General features: G+C 45.0%; 1 protein-coding gene across 3 annotated transcripts in view; it reads left to right on the top strand.

Annotated features, from left to right (window-relative positions):
- Ubr3 (Ubr3 ubiquitin ligase) overlaps window positions 1-17,919 on the top strand; it is a 177,469-nt gene that overhangs the window by 82,854 nt on the left and 76,696 nt on the right. For all 3 annotated transcript variants that reach the window (XM_055076000.2, XM_050187188.3, XM_055076002.2), the window contains exons 15-17: window positions 9,219-9,366; window positions 11,149-11,247; window positions 16,548-16,818. In XM_055076000.2, the coding sequence (XP_054931975.2) occupies window positions 9,219-9,366; window positions 11,149-11,247; window positions 16,548-16,818 (518 nt within the window). The remainder of the gene's footprint in view (window positions 1-9,218; window positions 9,367-11,148; window positions 11,248-16,547; window positions 16,819-17,919) is intronic.

The raw sequence follows: 17,919 nt of genomic DNA on the forward strand, positions 1-17,919 counted from the left end.
TTTTTCATTGGAATTTGCCGCTGTCAGCAACGGCACGGACTCCGCCTTTGTAATCCTCACGATTAACTTCGAAGCTTTGAAAGCACACCGCATTCCATAATGTGGTTCCCGAAAGGCAGCTTCGCCTCAGCACAGCAGTGTTTCGCGGTGAAGCATACCTGAAGTATTGCGGTGAAGCCTAACAAGCGTGGGAAGGGGCAATTGTCATGGGACACTACGTATTCCCCAAGTACACACGCGTGCACCCGCCGTCTTCTGTAACAGTACGAGCACCGATATGCCTAATACTGGCAGGCCTTCAGAGCTTTTTCAGACGTGCCTGTGGTGATTTGTGCCCTTGAAGGCTGTAAAAGACATGCATTCATTTATTCGAACTGCCCGATTTTTCGGACATTTTCGCGGCCCCTAAGGAGTCCGAAAAATAGGCCAGTGACTGTACAACTGACCAAGATGATGCTTTAAAGGTCCGTGGGGCGAACACGGGGTGGAACGAGGATGAGAACAGAAGGGACCATTGCATTGAGAAATGATCGGGAAAGGAACTGTGTCACCTCCTCTTTGAAGAAGCTTGAGCTCAAAAAGCAAACTGTCAGCTGACGCCGAGATGCAGGTGACCCTCATTAAGGCAACTTTTTAAGGCAGTGAAACGCAACACTAAGGCATTGTGCGCGGGCTGAGAGTATGTCAGGACAGTTGAGGTTGACTTTTCTGCTGCTGAGAGAATCTCACTTGTGACAAAGTTCGGGCCTCATAACATTGGGCTTGCTATCAGTTCATACTTTTTTATTAAATAGCTCATATTAAAAAATATTTGCTTCTGCATGTATCTCTTTTTATTCGTATTTGAAATTGTTCGACTTGACTTGCAATGGGCTTTACCATATTTTTCAAAGATTTTTTATTCGCTGTGCATTTTACTAATCCCTCCCATCTGTTATCTTTTTCAATAAAATAAAGACTACTCCTTTCTATTCAAACTGGATTAAGTAATTTTTTTATTTTTTAATATGCTTAATGGAGAGTTGCAGCAACGGGCAATATGGTGTCAACCTATCTTTACAAAGTTCTGTGTCACTCAAGGAATTTTGCAAATGCACTCTGGGAAAACCTGGAAAACTCGGGGAAATTGGAAATGTCAACTTGGTAGACACCCTGTGTCTATAATCCTGCACGTCAAAAAGCAAACATTCGAGCTTGGCAACAGAAGGGATCAGCATACAGCAGTCCCTCGTTATAACGAAATCGGATGGACGGCGGAAAAATTCGTTATAAGCGTTAATTCGATATAAGCGATCACTCGAGAAAAACTAAAGCAGTTGAGCTTTAATTGCACCACAACTGCGAGGATGTCAAAATACAATTTATTCAGTGAAGCAAAACTTAATGCAGGGGCAGAAAGGCCAATGAGCTTTGCTTGTTTCAAGTTCTTATTGGGTGCGAGCAACCCCTGCTCTAATTTGACCAAGCATAGCACGAGGTTGTGGTCGCCACCAATGCATTCAACCTTATCTGCAGCAGGCATAGGTACCCCCTACCTGCACCATAGTTGGCACTTCACGTGCCTCTTCATCCGTTGGCTTTTCATCCTTGTCAGGGCCACCAACAGTGTCAATTTTCTCCGTATTCATCGCTGGGGTGACCATGGGAGCAGCAGCGTCAGCCAACGCGAATGTCTTAAAGTCGTCTTCTACCTCTTGGCCAGCAATTTTATGAACAGCCTTGTACAGACCACTGCAAGTCCAGTCAATGTCAGGCTGGTCATCATTAGGGTTGCCGACGACGGCGTGGGAAAAGCCGGCATGTGCAAAGCAGTTGGCCACTACGGAAGGGCACCCATTGGTGGAAGATTGTGCTCGTGAGGGCAGGCCGGAAGAGGGCAACTTCAGAGGAGCAGCGACGTCAAAACTGGCAGCGAGGAGGCAAGGAGTTGACATAAAAGGCGAATGAGAGGTGTGACTGGCTTCCAAGCAGCTTGCAGACTGGAGAGCGAATGAGGAGGGGAAGGCAGTGGCCGCTTTTATAAGGAGGGTTCAGAGATCACGGAAAACTAAGAGAGTATCATGCTGGAAAGCACTGCAAATGCCGTGGCTCGAGTCTGAGGTTGCGTTTGTCGTTCTCAAAAAATGATTAGCCACTCATTGTGGGTACGCAGCGCAATCGTGAAAACTGAACGGTTTTGCAGTAGGGGCTTTGCATGATCACTGGGCAATTTTTTCACGAAGTGAGCAGCCATGAAGTTTGCAAAACGAGAGTTTTTCGGCACACTATTGGTCGACGACACTGTGCTAATTCTATGGTTCTAGTGTAGGTGTTCACGCACCGTCACGACCGCGCCATTGAGAAGTGGCTAGGAACAAAATTCAATGACCCTACTACGCATTTAGACCGTTTGTCTAAAGTTGAATGGCGTGGATTGAGCATGCCCGGCTCGAGAAAATCGCTGGGGAAACACCAGCTTGCGTTGACCCATCATGTTGACAGCCTGACTCGCCGCTGGCGACGCTTTGGATTTTTCCTGTTTCCGGCAAGTTATTGGTCGGTTTGAATGTTAGAAGTGCAGTGAAGCTAGGGGCGGTGTTTCATTGCGATGCAAGCCGATTATGGCAAGCGGCGAGCAAATTTCTAGACCAGCTTCCCCAAGGTCGTCTTCCTGATTTGTTAACGTCGAACATGGCACTTATAATTGAAGAGACATTTCTTTTGTGCTTTTCGGCACGTTTCAGTGCCAGAAGTGCTCTTTAGAGTGGTAAAACTTTGCTCATCGAGCGCACCCCATGGAATACTTCTGTGCAAGTCTGCCTGCGGTCTATTGGTCACTTTTCGGCATCCAAGAGACCGTGGTTTTCCAGCATCGCAAAGTGTCACGAAAACTTTATTTTCGTGTGGATTCTATTATGGGGGACACCGGCGAAATGATTGCAACCGAGATTAATGGTTCGGGTGTTTGACCATGGAATTTGACAGCTTCTGTTCGCTCCGCACTAAACAATTGGGAGCACTCGGCACTCACTTGGTACTCGTTACTAGGTGGTCATCGCTCGTATGTTTTGTACTTTTGTGGCTTGTTCTGTGCCTGCATGAGACTAATTCGTTGGCGGTATTAATTTGATACTACATGCTTAAAAGGGTCACCACCGCTTGGCGGCGGTGATGCCTCCGCTCTCCGCTTTGCTCTAAAAGGGCCAAGCTATTCGTGTGCCACGAGTAATGCGGCTTAACTCTTTTGTTACCACGCCTATTCAAATCGATCACCGGTGATCTATGCTTTAGATCGCTGATTTCGATATGTTTGAGCCATTTCTTATCCACTTAAGGCCATCCAGCACTTGGTGCAAGGCACCGCATTTTCTGAATCACTTTAAATTTTCGCGCTCCGGCGATGTTGTGATTTTTGACGGACCTTTTTGCAAACTAATGTGCCTATGTTGTAGCAAAAAGAGGCGTGGCTGTCACCTTTTGCTGTGCTCGAGAAAAAATCATGCTGCTCACGATTACGCTGCACTAACATCAAAATTTTGTAATCAGGCGACTCTCAGCAAGTCAAGAATTAAAATATATCGCTGGCATTGCTGTCCAACAGTGTTGAGTGGGGATAATTAACCAAATATTACACCAGCTGTTCACTAGTGAGCTTTGGTTTGGAGTGCGAGTCGTTTTATTCTGCCAAAGTGTATTTCTGAAGATCCGCCGCATGTCCAACATGTGGACCTGGCATTTTCATCCAGTTTCCATGAGCTTCGATTTTGCTTCTCTCGTAAAATCCCAGAAAGGAGCGCTGTCGGTGTCACTGCGCAGTTATCAAAACTCGCTCCCATGGCGTCGTCTCGCGCGACTGCGTCGTGAGAAAAGAATCGTGCTCGAAACTGTGCTGCACCCGCACTTCAATTTAGTGATGAGAACTCGAGTTATGATTCCAAAGATGACAGCAAAGCAGGTTCAAGCTCTGACGGTGGTGATGTTTTGAGTCAGCATGGGACATCTGCAGCTGTTCGCCGGCGAGTTTCCTTTACGGCCTCGAGTGGTCTCCTTCCTTGTTCGTGCTTATCTGGTGATTTTTTTGCACGACCTGAGGGCTCTAGTGATTATTTTCAGGGTGCATACTTCTCTTGGTTATGATGGGCTGCCATCGGCAGCAAAGAAACTTCCGTACACGCTGAGAAGGCCGGCCGTAGCACATCTCAGCCCAGCACTACGGATCAGCACAAGACCGTTTACAATGGCTAGGGATTTCCTTCTACTCTTCTTCTCTGAAAAAGTGCTAAACATATTCTGCAAAAATGCAAACAGACATGCTTGGTTGCATAATCTTGTAGTTGCTCAGCTGTGCTGAGAGCGATTGGTCCTAAAAAAGGTGCGTGACTATAGACGAACTGGTGAATTATGTTCCTTGGACTTCTCATCGGTCCATTCTCATAAGATGCCGAAAAGGCGGAATTGCAAAATGCGTTATGAGGATAGCAAAGTTGAACAAAAGCCAGACGTCTTGATGGAAAAATGCGGAGTGCACCTATGCTTCACAAATCTAGGAACTGCTTCACCGCATGGCATGACAATGAACTGGTCTTAGTTTCTTTTTTTGTATCCGAAGAATAGCGGTGTACTGAGCACCTATTTTTCAGACACTATTCCTGGGTTATTTATCTTTAAAATTTAAAATGTATATTGTGAATTTCCTTTGATATTAATGTTTTTGAAGATATCATGTTTTTTTATTGTTTTATCAAATGGCAGCAAAGATGGCGCTTTCTGGAATTTTTCTCTTTTACCTAATAAACTTTGTCATTTAGCAATTTACATTTTTGGAAAGAGCATTTCATTATGTACAATATGCTATGCTGCAGTGTGTGCTGGAATATTATATGTAGTGGTAAATAATTTTTTTCTGAGACCTATAAAAAAAGGACCATTTTCTCGCAGTAATTAAAGAGTTAAAACGCATGCGTTTAGGTCGGGACTATAAGAAATCTCAAATAAAGCGATATTTTAAGTAAAGAAATTTCGTTATAGCGAAGGATTGCTGTATTTGTAAACAGCAATTGGCGAAGCTCCAATTGTATACCACCCCAGCTACTGGCGTGAAACAGCCACATGCAATATGATATGCTTCCTCGCACACCAGTTTTACTTATTTGAAAAGAGAAATTTACCTGTTTGCTACATATATAGCAATGCACAAGACAGATTTCGTGAAACACATCAAGAAAAGCAAGCATGTGTGTCCAACCGCTGTGCTTCTCTGTTAAAAAACACGAAGACTAAAGCTGCTGCAATTAGACAGCTCGTAAAAAACTGGCATGTTGGCACATAAAGCATTGATGTAACAGAAGTGATAGCTGAGTGGCTGAGTGCACAATATTTGCCGTCTGGAATGCACAAAGTATGCAAAAGCACACAGCATCTTCCACAACATGGCGTCAAATGACGTGTGCATCTTTTTCATCTTTTTAAGACAGCCATCGTCTCCTGGCTGCTTGCGCTTGTGTGAGCAAAAATCTGTTGACAGCTCCGAGAGTCCGCGGACAGTCTGCAATTTCTGATCCATGAAAAAAGAATGCGATTCTGGCAGCTTTCAGACTGATGAGTGGAGCTTTTGAAGCTGTCTGATGCAGTCCGGGACTGTCAGGGACTGATAATCGAAGACCAAGCGATACCTGCGTTTGGGGCAGGATGCAATGTTTCAATATTCATTGGCAATTTTCCCTTTAATTAATACTTCTCTCCACCTTGCAGGTTTCCACAGAAATATTATGTCAAACTCTTGCCTTTGCTTTGAGTTGTTGATAAGTTCGACTTCGCCCTGCCATCTGCTAGCCGCCTGGTTAGCTCAGATGGTAGAGCAGCTGCCCTGGAAAGGCGGTGGTCTCATGTTCGAGTCCCGGACCAGGATGAATTTTTCTTCAACTGCGAAAATTTTCTTTCGAGGAATCCATACGGGTTTCCTTTGTAGCAATTGATATGATTGGGTGGATGTCTCATTTTCCCTTTAATAATTCAATGGAACATATTCAAACAGCAGTGCAAATGCGGAAACATGAGACAATGAACTTGAATTGATCTTCAAACATATTCCCTGAAAGTCGGGTCCTGGAAGACCAATGTACAGTAGAACCTCGTTGACATATTCCTGTTATGTACGTTTTCCAGGCGTCAACGTTCGCAATCGTAAACACAAAAATTCACCCAATATAGTTGCGCTCATTTTTTACCGGTTCATACTTCCCAGAACACATAATACTTCAGCACCAACGTTCAGTATGTTGCCAAACTGCCATCGTATGTTACATTTTCTAGGAGCTAGATTCCATGTAAACAAGAAAATGCGCGAGGCGCGCGTGATAGAACAGTATAGGGCTGCCCACTGCGGCAGCTTCACCACAGTACTCGCCTGCCCGTCTCGCATGAAAGCGCCGGCATGCACTCACTTTCTCATTCCGGTACTAGCAAATCTTCTTCAGGGTCATCATATGTGGCATTCACAGCTATCACCGCCAATCCTATTGGGGTAAGCATCTGTGCCTATCGGTTTCACAGTGCGTGGTGCCGTCAGAAGTGTAGCGCATGCTTTTGTTAGGCGATAACCGAAATGCGACACTTTTCGCTGCTACAAACTGCGATTGTATACGTTTTCTGGCCGCTAGACCCCATGTGAATAAGAAAAGACGCGAGGCGTGCGCAGTTGAGAACAGTATATAGTTGCCCATCTCATGATGTGGGCATCACGTTTCACTTTGGCGGCATCCGGCGTCACCCGCCAGCTCGATTTTGTTTCGGTTTCCCATCGCCCTCTTAAAACACCACGCAATAAGAAAACAAAAAAATGTGTCTCTGGGGCACTGGGGCACCACCAGCTCCACGCGCGTCGGCGTCTTGTGCCGCAACGATCCATGAGACGCTTCACATTACATAGATGTCAACAATAGTTGAGTCTGTCAAATTTTTTAGTTACTTTGGATCGTACATTTTCCCGGTTAGTATGCTCTTTCTTGTGGTCTTTTTCCAAAACGTATGAATGAGGTTCTACTATTTACAAATGGCCTTTTGCATTACTTTCAACACATTACAGTAGACTCCCTTTAAGACAAACTCGAAGGGACCATGAAAATTTGTTCGTCTTATCAGAAATTTGTCCTATCAGAAGAATATCTTACTTCAAAATGTTAAATGAAGTAAACTTAATACGGGTGAAAAATGACATAAAAAGCATCTCTTTAGCTGAACTTAATAGAAAACTATCTTCAAGTGGTACTCTTGCTTTGTTTCATCCAGTCCGTGATGGATGTTTGGCGCTTCTGCGGAAATCGGCACGCAGTCACAAATGGTGTCATCTCACCTAATGACCTTAAAAATCCTTCTTTGCCTTCGTGCTGCTGGAAAAAGTTCACTAGGGATTTCAAGCAGGCATTTACGTTGAGCAAAGCGGGGAAGGAGAAATGAGGCGAAGCGTCGCGGAGGAGGCGGATGCGCACTGGGTTGACCTCCTCTGGCAGCAGCTACAGGTTTTGTTTGCGATACGGACATACCGGGCTCATCTCATTATAACATCACCCTCGCACGCTGTACACTGCATGTGCGACCGTGTGTGTGCGTGTGTGAGCCGATGATGGCGGCTTTATCTTGCAAGTGCAAAGGAGGAAAGGGGGTGGGGATGCATGCCGTCACGTGTCGTACGTATGGCACCGGGGAGGGAGGGGGTTGTACTTTGGCCGTGCGCGGTCTCGCGGGCTTTATTTTGAAAGTGGTTTGCTTTGGGGACACAGTCTAAGTGGGCCGATGGCTCGTAGCTTTTTGTGCACTGTGTTCTCGCCGCTCAGTTTGCATTCAAAATCACTTTGCTTGCTGCTGCTGCTGCAATTCCTCACACCAGCATTTGACAGCGAGTGTCCGCGGTCATCGAGTGTGATGTGTTCATGTTTGCCTGTGCGTGCAAACACCATGCTTGTTAATTTAGTTAGTAAGCGAATGTTTACAAGGGGGCGTTCTACTTCGGCAGCGGCTGCTGCATGTGGCACGGCCACACGAGCCCTGTCTTGAATAGAATCTGTATGCAGACAGTCCAGGTGCACCGAGAGCCAATAGCTTCGTGTGTGCTATAGCGCCCATATGCTTGCACATCACCCGCGTTTACGAAGTGAAACGTCCCTTTTTATGTTTCCTCCTCTTTTTTTCGCCTCTGTGCGCGAGCGGTGTGCACTGCATACTTCAGTAGGGGGCCTCGGTGCATACACCTCCAGGCACGGCACATCGAGGCACCCTAGGCTGCAGGATTGGTAGTGGTGTCGGTCACTCCTAATGTTCGTCTGAGCGGAAGGGCACATCTGAGGCTTAAGTAGATTTTTTTTTTGCATTGAGTCTATGGAAAACCATACAAACGTTCCCATGTTGTTTGTTATATGTGAGAATTTGGCTTAACCGAGTTTGTGTTAACGAGAGTTCACTGGATTAACACGATAGCGTTAAGTTCCCCGTGTCGCAGAAAATCCGGTGTCGGCATCGGACGTTGTTTCGGCAAAAGGATTTGCGAACCACCCATACCCAGGCCCTTCATGTGGCGCTAGAAAGTTACTGAATTAATGGAATTTCTCAAGCTAAAATACATAGAAAAATCAAAAAGTATGACTTACACACAACCTACAGACGTGATCGTGTTGGATTGTAATTTGACTATATGAGAAAACATAATTCTGTTACGTGAGAACTGTAGCGTTTCTACCAATTGTAGAACAGCCACGGCATCTGCCATTTGCATGTGCCAGCGTGTGAATATGTCGGAGGCGATGGAGTGCCGCGCCCGTTTCCTTGAAACACTTACTGATGGTGCTCGCCTCCGCCGCATTGCGGCCCACTCAAGAGGCCGCGTTTCTATCAGAAAGCCCGCCTTTGTGCATAACGTTCGCTGCGAGCGTTTCTCGGTAAACATTAGGGTTACATGCACTGCAGTTGCTGGGAAGCATGAGAAGCAGTCAGGGATCCTGGAATGCTATCATGTTCCACTCTTAAAGGCGAAGCTTAAGCACCCTCAAAATTTTTGCATTTCCTTCTGGAAGTTGTGCGTTTGCTTTAACGCTGATTGAATTGCTGGTGGTATCGCAAAGTTACTTTAAGATCTTTTGTGAAGTTATGTGCTGTTCTTCTAGCCTGTCGCCTCATCACTGGGCATCGTGACCTCTAGTGAGTGAGGTAACTGAGGCGATCGAAGTGAAACGGCTTGGTCCTTGCAGCATGCGTCAGTCTGGTCGGCTCAAGGGAAGTGCCACACCCTGGCCACCGTACCGACTGCCACGCACTGTCCACCCAGAGCTGGTGGACCCCCGCAAGCTGCTACAGTGCAAGACTATGCAGGCTGCTCTGTTCATCATCTTGTTCAAGGTCAGTCTCAATATGGGGCTTTCTGTGTGCGTGAAGCCAAATTCTCAGATTTCTCCGACAGAACTGGCTCTCGTAGCCTGTGGGCTTGTTAGTGTTCCAGCTGTTTGGTTCTTGGGCCTCATTGTGGTTATTAAGCTTGCTGAATAGCGCTTGTGATGTGCCCTTCCTCTTCATCCCCATCTTTTCATGCACTTTATGCCTACAGTGCAGTCCACTTATAACAATATTAAGAAGAACGAAAAATCCGATTGATATAACCGATCGTCACTATATCTGGACTGCCGTAAAAAAAGAAAAAGAAAAAGCTGCAGAATACACCTTCATAGCTCCGACACCAAATTTGCCACTTACGATAAAAAATTGCCGTTGTAGAAAGTAGGCTGCGAAAAATGAAACATTAATTTATACCTCTAAGTAGCGTGTCAAGCGTAGGCACGCTGAAATAGAAATCTGCACTTGCTCTCATGGAAATTTCAGGTTTGCAACCACGGTGTGCATCACATCCAGCGGCTGCGCAAACACTGGCGGCTATAATTTAGTTTGCATGAAATTGGTGAGTGACTCTATCGACGACAGTGCACTTTGCGTTAACGTTGGGGTCAGTGTCAAAGGCGGGCCACTGTCAATCTCGTCGTTACTGCTGCTGCTGTTGTTGCCTCCACCGCTCCATGCCGCCATCTGTGTCACGACAATGATCACGACAGCCCACTGTTGGAGATTATTCGCAGAACGAGGCAGCACTATCTGCACTCAGAAACTCCTCCATCGAAGCACCGCCTGTTTTATTGCCAGCAGTGATGTGTTCCCAGAGTTCGCTAATGTCAGCGGCTGCTATCCTGTTGTTTTTACACATGGGGGGTTTTGCCCTGGCGCACAAAGTTCGCCGTTTCTGTTGATCAACATGATCACTGCTTCTAGCCTTCAGGATCGTGACGGCGCTCGTGGTTTTTAGAATCGTCGATATCGTCGACTGTGCGAGCTCGTACTTCGAGTCTTGCGAAATTTACAGCTTCGCCCCAAGCGACACAGCTTTGTGCTTTGTCGGTGCACCGACTGCTGCTTCCGCGGCACATTTCCATGCTCACTGAGGGAGATTGTAGAAAGGGAGCGCAGGTGCGGTTTGCTTCGCGTTCTTTTTCTTTCTTTTCTCGGGACGCTCGACGACGCGGACGCGAAGCAGCTGGCGCCATGTTGTGGGACGCTGCGCCAACTTACGATGCTCTCCGTGGCTTTCGCAATCGGCATACTAGCGGGACGCGCTGCGCGGTAATGGCGGCACATACAAATTCGCGTAGGCAACCTTTTTGCCCCGTCTCGCTTAAAAACAACTTAGCAACGCAAATTTCATGATTAGTCTGCATGGAAAATGCTGCCCAAAAGGCAGAATTTCGATTGTTATATCAGATATTCAGTGAATAACATAGTGTTATATACGTTTCTTTTTTCTCATAGCCCTAGTGCGTAAGTTGATACTCTGAAGTCAACTTATTGTTATAACTGATATATCGTTATATGTGGTATCGCTATAAGTGGACTGCACTCTATTACAATGCCATACCAACAAGATTCAAGGTTAACCCTTGCGAATCTGTCCCTATAATTTGTGAGTCGACAAGTCATGTGAAGAAGTACATGGCAGTCGAGCTTCTTGGTGAAGTCATTGGCTTAGGAGTTGCTTAGGCTGTGTGATTTTTTTGCTTTGTTGTGCTTGTTTCCTTTGCCCACAGAAAATTGATCTGTTTTCAGTTTCCTTCAAATGCTGGCACTCTGCATCTCTTGCAGGCCCTGAAAGACCCGGAGGTTCCCGAGCAGATACTGGCTCTCACTGTCTACCTGCTGGAGATGGCCCTGCAGTTTCACCCTCACTCCGTCTCTCAGAAGGTGAGCGCAAAGCTTCTTTCTGCCGTGTATTGTGTGAAATGGCAAGCAGCTAGCTTGCATTCCATAAGCTCGGCGCTTTACTTATTAGGCTGCCCTTGAAAAAACATGCCTTGTTAGGATGCCATACCATCTCCACTTCCAAAAACCTAATACAGTTAAACCTCGATATAAATAAGTAGGTAAAATCAGCAATTTGCTTTGTTATATCGAAATTTCGTTGTATTGAAATATGACCTTTTATGCAAGTAAATACAATCACCGATTGATTTTGCTTACACAGGAGGGGGCCGCAGAATTTTCTGAATTATCGGGCAATCGAAAAAAGAAAATTTGAATGAGAAAACACTTCATTATGATAAATTTGGGAGTCGGTGACGGATGATATGGCTTCATGGCACGTCGACAATATGTTCAGATAGGCGGTACAATTTAAGCGAAGCCAGCCACGTTTTCGCGTGCACTCCACCCCTGTGGCTGATAGCGTCGCCCACACTGGGACAACGCTATCATGAAAAGTGCTGGCAGTGGGGAGCAAACGCTTCGTCTACCTCTCACTCCGACGGGTCACCGAAACTCAAAATTACGCAGCCTTCAATACTAAGCGTGCGTAAAGGCAGGTTACATGATGCCACGCCGTCTCGGCACGCACGTCCACTTTTTTCACATGCTGCAGATCACCTCTAAAGCAGAGTGCGCGGCTGCATATGTATGTGCTCAGTCACGTACACAGCCAAGCGCACGAACTTACCCCCCTCCTCCTCCGCCCCCCCCCGCCTGCCCTGCCTCTCGCCTGCGCTTGATCGTGTTACCGCGAGCTCGCTCTCCTCCCCTTCATCCCCTTTGCTCACATGGAGAGGGGCACTCGTTCGTGAAGCTATCATCTTTCTTTCTCACCCTCATACACTTTCACTCGCACCTGAAGCACAAAGTGCGCAGTGCCTGATAGGATCTTATCGCAGTTTTGGACTTTATACAGAACATGATATGGCTTCCCTGTGGTGGTCACTCTTGTCCTGCGGTGCATGATTTGAGAGGTGTGTCAGCAAGCAGCCGCTTGTACTAATTCAATCATTTGACCATTTGGATCCGTTTTGTTGTCTCGGCATTCCTTCGCTGCAGAAGCAAAATTTCGTTATATTGAAATCGCACATTGAGGTTCTAATTACATGGCGTTCTATAATATAAATAAATATATAAATAAACACTGTTCTCATTATGAACACTCTTCTCGCTTTTCTGTTCGAACTACATTTGAGGTAAGTTTTTATATTTTTTCTGGCTTCGGACATTAGGGGGTCGGCTTAGAACTGGGGCCAGCCTAGATTCGAGTAAATATGGCATGCTTTATATGCCCCATTTTGAAAAATATTGCCTCTAAGTTTGACTGCTGTAGCCGATAGTCCGTTGTAGCACGGTCTGTTAACCCTTTGAGGGTAGATTTTTTTCGCCATATGCGACCGCCCGGGGTCGATTTTTTTTATTGCAGATTTCAGTTCTTCTTAGGGACCTATTCCGAAAAAAAATTTGCGCACTTTTTCTAGGGTGACCGTAAAGTGAGAAAAAAATCTTTTACTCTGGTATATATGCACCCTTCGTTCATGAATAACAACAATAAAAAAGGAAATAAACTTATAAGAATTAAAAATATGATGCATTTTTATACACATAGTTCAAGGCCTTGAAAATTCGCACACAAGAATATTTCGCAATGCTCAATTGTTCCTGCTCTTACACTAATATCTAATATGTACATCCACAGCATAATCGAACTGCGTAGGTGCGCACCCTCAAGAAAACTTTGTGGTTGTATGCCCATCAAGAAAGCACAACGTGTGACAAACTGAAGATTGTTTGTCACACAATGTGTGACAAACAATCTTCATCTTATCGCCAACCAGAGGCAATTAGTTTTCGCGAGTGTCACAAAAAAAAAAAAAAAACAAAAGCGCCAGAAACGCACGCACGGCGGCATCCTTCCTATGCGCACCCCTGTGAGCACCAAACGAGAGAGAAAAAGGCAGTCGCCCTTTGAGCGATTAGGAACGAGATAGCCATCAGTTTTGCAAGTGCAAGAAGCCGAAACCGTCTGCGGAACAAAGCCCAAACCGCCATCCGCCCGTGCGCGTGCGCCAATGCGCGAGCGGTAGTATGTAGACGCGCGGGAGCGAACTAGCGCTGAAACAAACCATGCAACGAAAACCGAGAGAGGAAGGCGTACAACAAAAATTCCCTGATTTCCCACATCGTGGCAGCACATGACAGAAAAGAAAAAGTTAGAAAATTGGTGCGCTTTTTAACCGTCAGACGGTGCCGTAAATACACGGTATCGACCATTTTCGGACTTGTTCGCAGTGCCGTATATTTACGTCATTGACCCTCAAAGGGTTAAAAGCGAACTTCGTTGCAATAATAAAGCAGGTAGAACAAACTAAGGCTGAAATATGGTCCGTTATATCCGAAAGTCTGTTGTATGCGGATCTGTTGTAAAGAGTGTAGACTGTATTACATTGGGAATTCTGAGCACATTAGCCATTTTCATTGCCACGTCCCCCCTTAATTTCCCGGTTTCTTTTTCAACGTTTTTAGGTGATGTGAACTTCAGTTGAAACAAATTTTTGTGCTGTCCTGAGAGATTGTATGATTGAAATTGTACTGTACATTGTGTGCACACATTATGCACGCACGCACATGTATGGAAGTGCAGTATAATTGTCATTCTTCTAGTCCTTCCACCAAGTACAAGTGGCTTATTGAACTTACTGATGTTTTTGAAGTAAATTGCATCAGAAAATTTGCAAAGTACGACGTACACACAAGCCACAGACATGATAGCTTCAAACTGTAATTTGAATTGACATGAAAACATAGTTATCTTGCATATTAACCAAAAACAAAGCTTTTGAAGAAAAATATATTCTTATGTGAAAAGAGAAAGGCCCTTATATGTATTATCTTTGGGACGCCTATGGTGGAATATCTTAAAAAAGTTAATATGCGGTATCCTTGGGACATCTGTGGTGGGATAACCAAGAATGGAACATTCAGCGGCTGTCCTGTTTGTCATTGAAATGGGGCACAGACATTGGGACATGATTTGGATGCACTAAGGATTCAGTGTTTTTCTCTGGGATGCTTATCACGATAGAGTTGGCGGAACACTGCCCTTATTTTGATATGTTCCGTTTCACATTCCATCGTTCTTTGCTTATTGTGTTGGACTTAGTGCCATTCTCCATGATGGTGTAGTGGCTATGACATTGCACCGCTATGCCCGGGGGTGCGGGATCAAATCCTGGCCTTGGCGGCCACATTTCGATGGGGGCAAAATGCAGAAACACCCTTGTACCGTGCATTGGGTGCATGTTAAGGGGGGGCATGGGTGTTAAAGCAATCTTCCCCTATTTCTGAAAAAAATTTGATAATAGTTGGCATGATTTTTTTATTTTCTTCTTCCGATTCTAAGAATGCTGTTGTTCTTCTGTAGGTTCATTGTTTTGTAAGATAATTAAAAAAAATTTCTTTTGTGTTTGAGCAATAGACAAATGTCCACTGCACAAAAATATGGATAAATACTAGAAAGCATAAGACACAATGATGAAAGTACTTTTCATGATTGGGTCAGTATTTGTTGCTTTAAAGCAGACTTAACTCCAGTGCTTTGCATATGGCCATGCAGTGGTCACACAAAGGCAAAATATTAAAAACTGTGAAACAAATTTCTTAAAAATCTGCTCCCTATGTTGTGTGCTCCAAACATCTAGCTCCATGCTTAAAAAAAAAATAATATTCTATCTGTGGTAGGTGCTCCTGGTTGTGGACAATTAGTACTTGAGAGAATGAAGAAAACAAGCGAACACCCACCCTATAGTTCTAAAATTTGTATATTATGGTTGAAATGTTGACATATGAGATAGGAAACTTGGCAAATTTAGAGAATAGATGTAGAATAAAAAAAATGCAATTTTAAGAAGCTCAACTTTTTGGTAATTTTTATGCTTAATGATCCCTGTTCCCCCCTTAAGAAACCCCTGGTGGTCAAAATTAATTCGGAGTCCCCACTACGGTATGCTTCATTATCATGTTGTGGTTTTGGCACATAAAACCAGAGAATTCATTTTTACACTTAGTAGCGAACCCCACCAATAATGGCAGCCACATCAAAGCCAATGAGAAAGAAAGGAGAAAAGAATGAAAAGTGAATTGGATTATGTTAAAATACAGCCCATGAAGAGAAGAGGCTTTCTTTTTTACTGCTTCTGTTCATGAACGCTAGCTAGCCTGAGCAAAACTGTCTGTAGATTGCTTATTGAAGGAATGTTTTTGGTCTGCTTACTGTAAAGGCCATCCAAACACTATCTTATTTGCTACTTATAAAAATCAGGCAAGAACATAGAGAATATCTCCTGTAAACCTCAAATAAAACTGTGTACTGCTGACATTTATTTTATATTGAGTTCACAACACTTCAAGAGTCCGCATGCATTGCCACGTATTCTTCAAATCCTCAAAAAAAAAAAAAAAAAAAATCCATTTAGATTTGAATTTCTAGTGCCAAACCTGATAATTTCTCAGCTCTAGTACAGTCGACTTTCATTAATTCGACCGTGACGGAACTGACGAAATCGGTAAATTATCCAGAGGGTCTAATTAAAAAAGATTAAGAAAAAAATACCATAGCGTACCGCTGATTCATTTGATGATGCGACCAGTACTTAGAACGTAGAGCTTCTTCGATCTGCCAAGAAACAGTGTTCTGGGCATGGATGCGATTTCGACACCTGTATGGCTGATGTTTTGCTGCATCACTTTTGACACTAAAGCTCGAAGCACCCATCAAGTCAAATGGTGGGGAATTTTTATGAACAGCTCTAATGGCAGGCCACAAAATCAAATGTTGCACCTTTGACACCTTTTGTTGCACCTGCTTTTTAATCTTTGTTCCATCAGAAGGACTTCTTTTTCACACAGGTGGCGCTATGCCCAGTGAACCACTGATGGACTGCCATGTTTTTAATCTATGGGCTTCTATGGAAGCTTCATTACGAGGCATATTTACCTTGTATTCGTTTCCATGTAACAAACCTTTGAGGCCACTTTATGTATGCATGTATGTCTACTGAAGGACCATTTGTCTGCATTCATTCTTAGATGCACATCTCACACACGACAACCCAGGACCACTTTTTGAAGACTGGTTAAGTCATATGAGGGCAAAGAAAGAATGTTTGGCAGCCTGTGCTTTTACGCACACATTAATGATGGGTTGATGAAATGAATCATGTCCCCTCCATCTTCGGCAGGACGATCTAACATCGGTGGCTGAGGTGACAGACCTGTCACTGTTGGAGTGGTTTCCGGAGACATGCATAGTGCAGAATGCGCTGCGCACCATTAAGACAGTGATGCTGCCGGATGGCCTGGCTCTTGCTCCATCGGGCGTCGATGACATGGAGGTCGACCAGGATCCCGATGAATTCCTCGAGGAGGCCGAGGATGCCCTTGCCTTCCTTTTCCCATCGGCCAGTGGCAGCTTTCCAGAGCTCACAGCCGGCACAGAGGCACACGAAACAGGTAAGGAGTGGAGCAGCTCATTTGCTCTCTTTGTCGGCCGGTTTTGTTTCCGCGGTTGCCGAAGTTCTTGGCTATAATTCGATTCACAAATCGTTTGTCTTCTATTCATATTTCAAATATTCAATATATTCAGTGTAGAGACCCACACAGTGCCCCATATCGCCATGCCGCGGAGCCCCTTGTGCTTGATGCCACTCAAGCAAACATTTCACTTTGTTTTCGGTGCAAAAAGAGTGCTGTGGACGGGCCACCCCGGCTGGTGCGGTAGTGGAGTCTGTCACTGTGAGTGCTCCCCAACGTTGGTGGTTCATAGATGCACACACACAGCGTGCAATTGCCACACTTTGCAGAAGGGCGCCTCGTTGGCCAGGGCTGCCTCTATTGATACGAGGTTCATCCGGGTTGACAGGACCGATTGAAATGATAACGCGATGTGGACAGAGGGGAGGGCAACAAAAGCAGTGCATATTCCATAAAGCACGAACACATGTGTGAAGGTTGGGCCAATGAAGGCCAAGCTATACGTACACTTGCTGGTACGTGCAAGCTGGTGCCACTGTGTCTATGCATGCGCGAGGCGTGAGACAGATAGCACGCGCCCAAGTGCGGCGTGAGCACAAATATCTGTTCCGGACAGATATTTGTGCACGGATATCTGTTGCAGGCAGATAGTGGGCTCTGGCTGCCTTGCATTTCTACACTTCTGGCTACGGAGCTGTGGCGTGTTACAATCAACACTCAGTGAGGCATATTTATGTCATGCGAGAATGAGCGTTTTCTTTACTTTGTTGCGGTGATCTAACTGCTCTAAATATAAAGAAAACGTATTTATTAATATTTCAGCATTTTGAAGCACTGTCAATAACAAAGTGCGAGATGCTGTCTCTCAAAACGCCTATCAGTGAGCCAAGTGGACATTCACTGGCGTCTCTTGTAGATGCAAACCACCATTTTGTAGATGCAAACCAGTCAGTTTCGGTTTCGTTTCTGGAAGGTACTGTGTCATGATGTCATGACACAGTAAAGTCAATGACCAATTTTCTGGAAGCCCGGTTTTTCTAACATGCCAGATAATTTAGATGCTTTCGCGGCACCGCCACG

This window comes from Dermacentor andersoni, chromosome 2 (genome assembly GCF_023375885.2).
Source record: "Dermacentor andersoni chromosome 2, qqDerAnde1_hic_scaffold, whole genome shotgun sequence".
In the NCBI taxonomy this organism is placed as follows: domain Eukaryota; kingdom Metazoa; phylum Arthropoda; class Arachnida; order Ixodida; family Ixodidae; genus Dermacentor; species Dermacentor andersoni.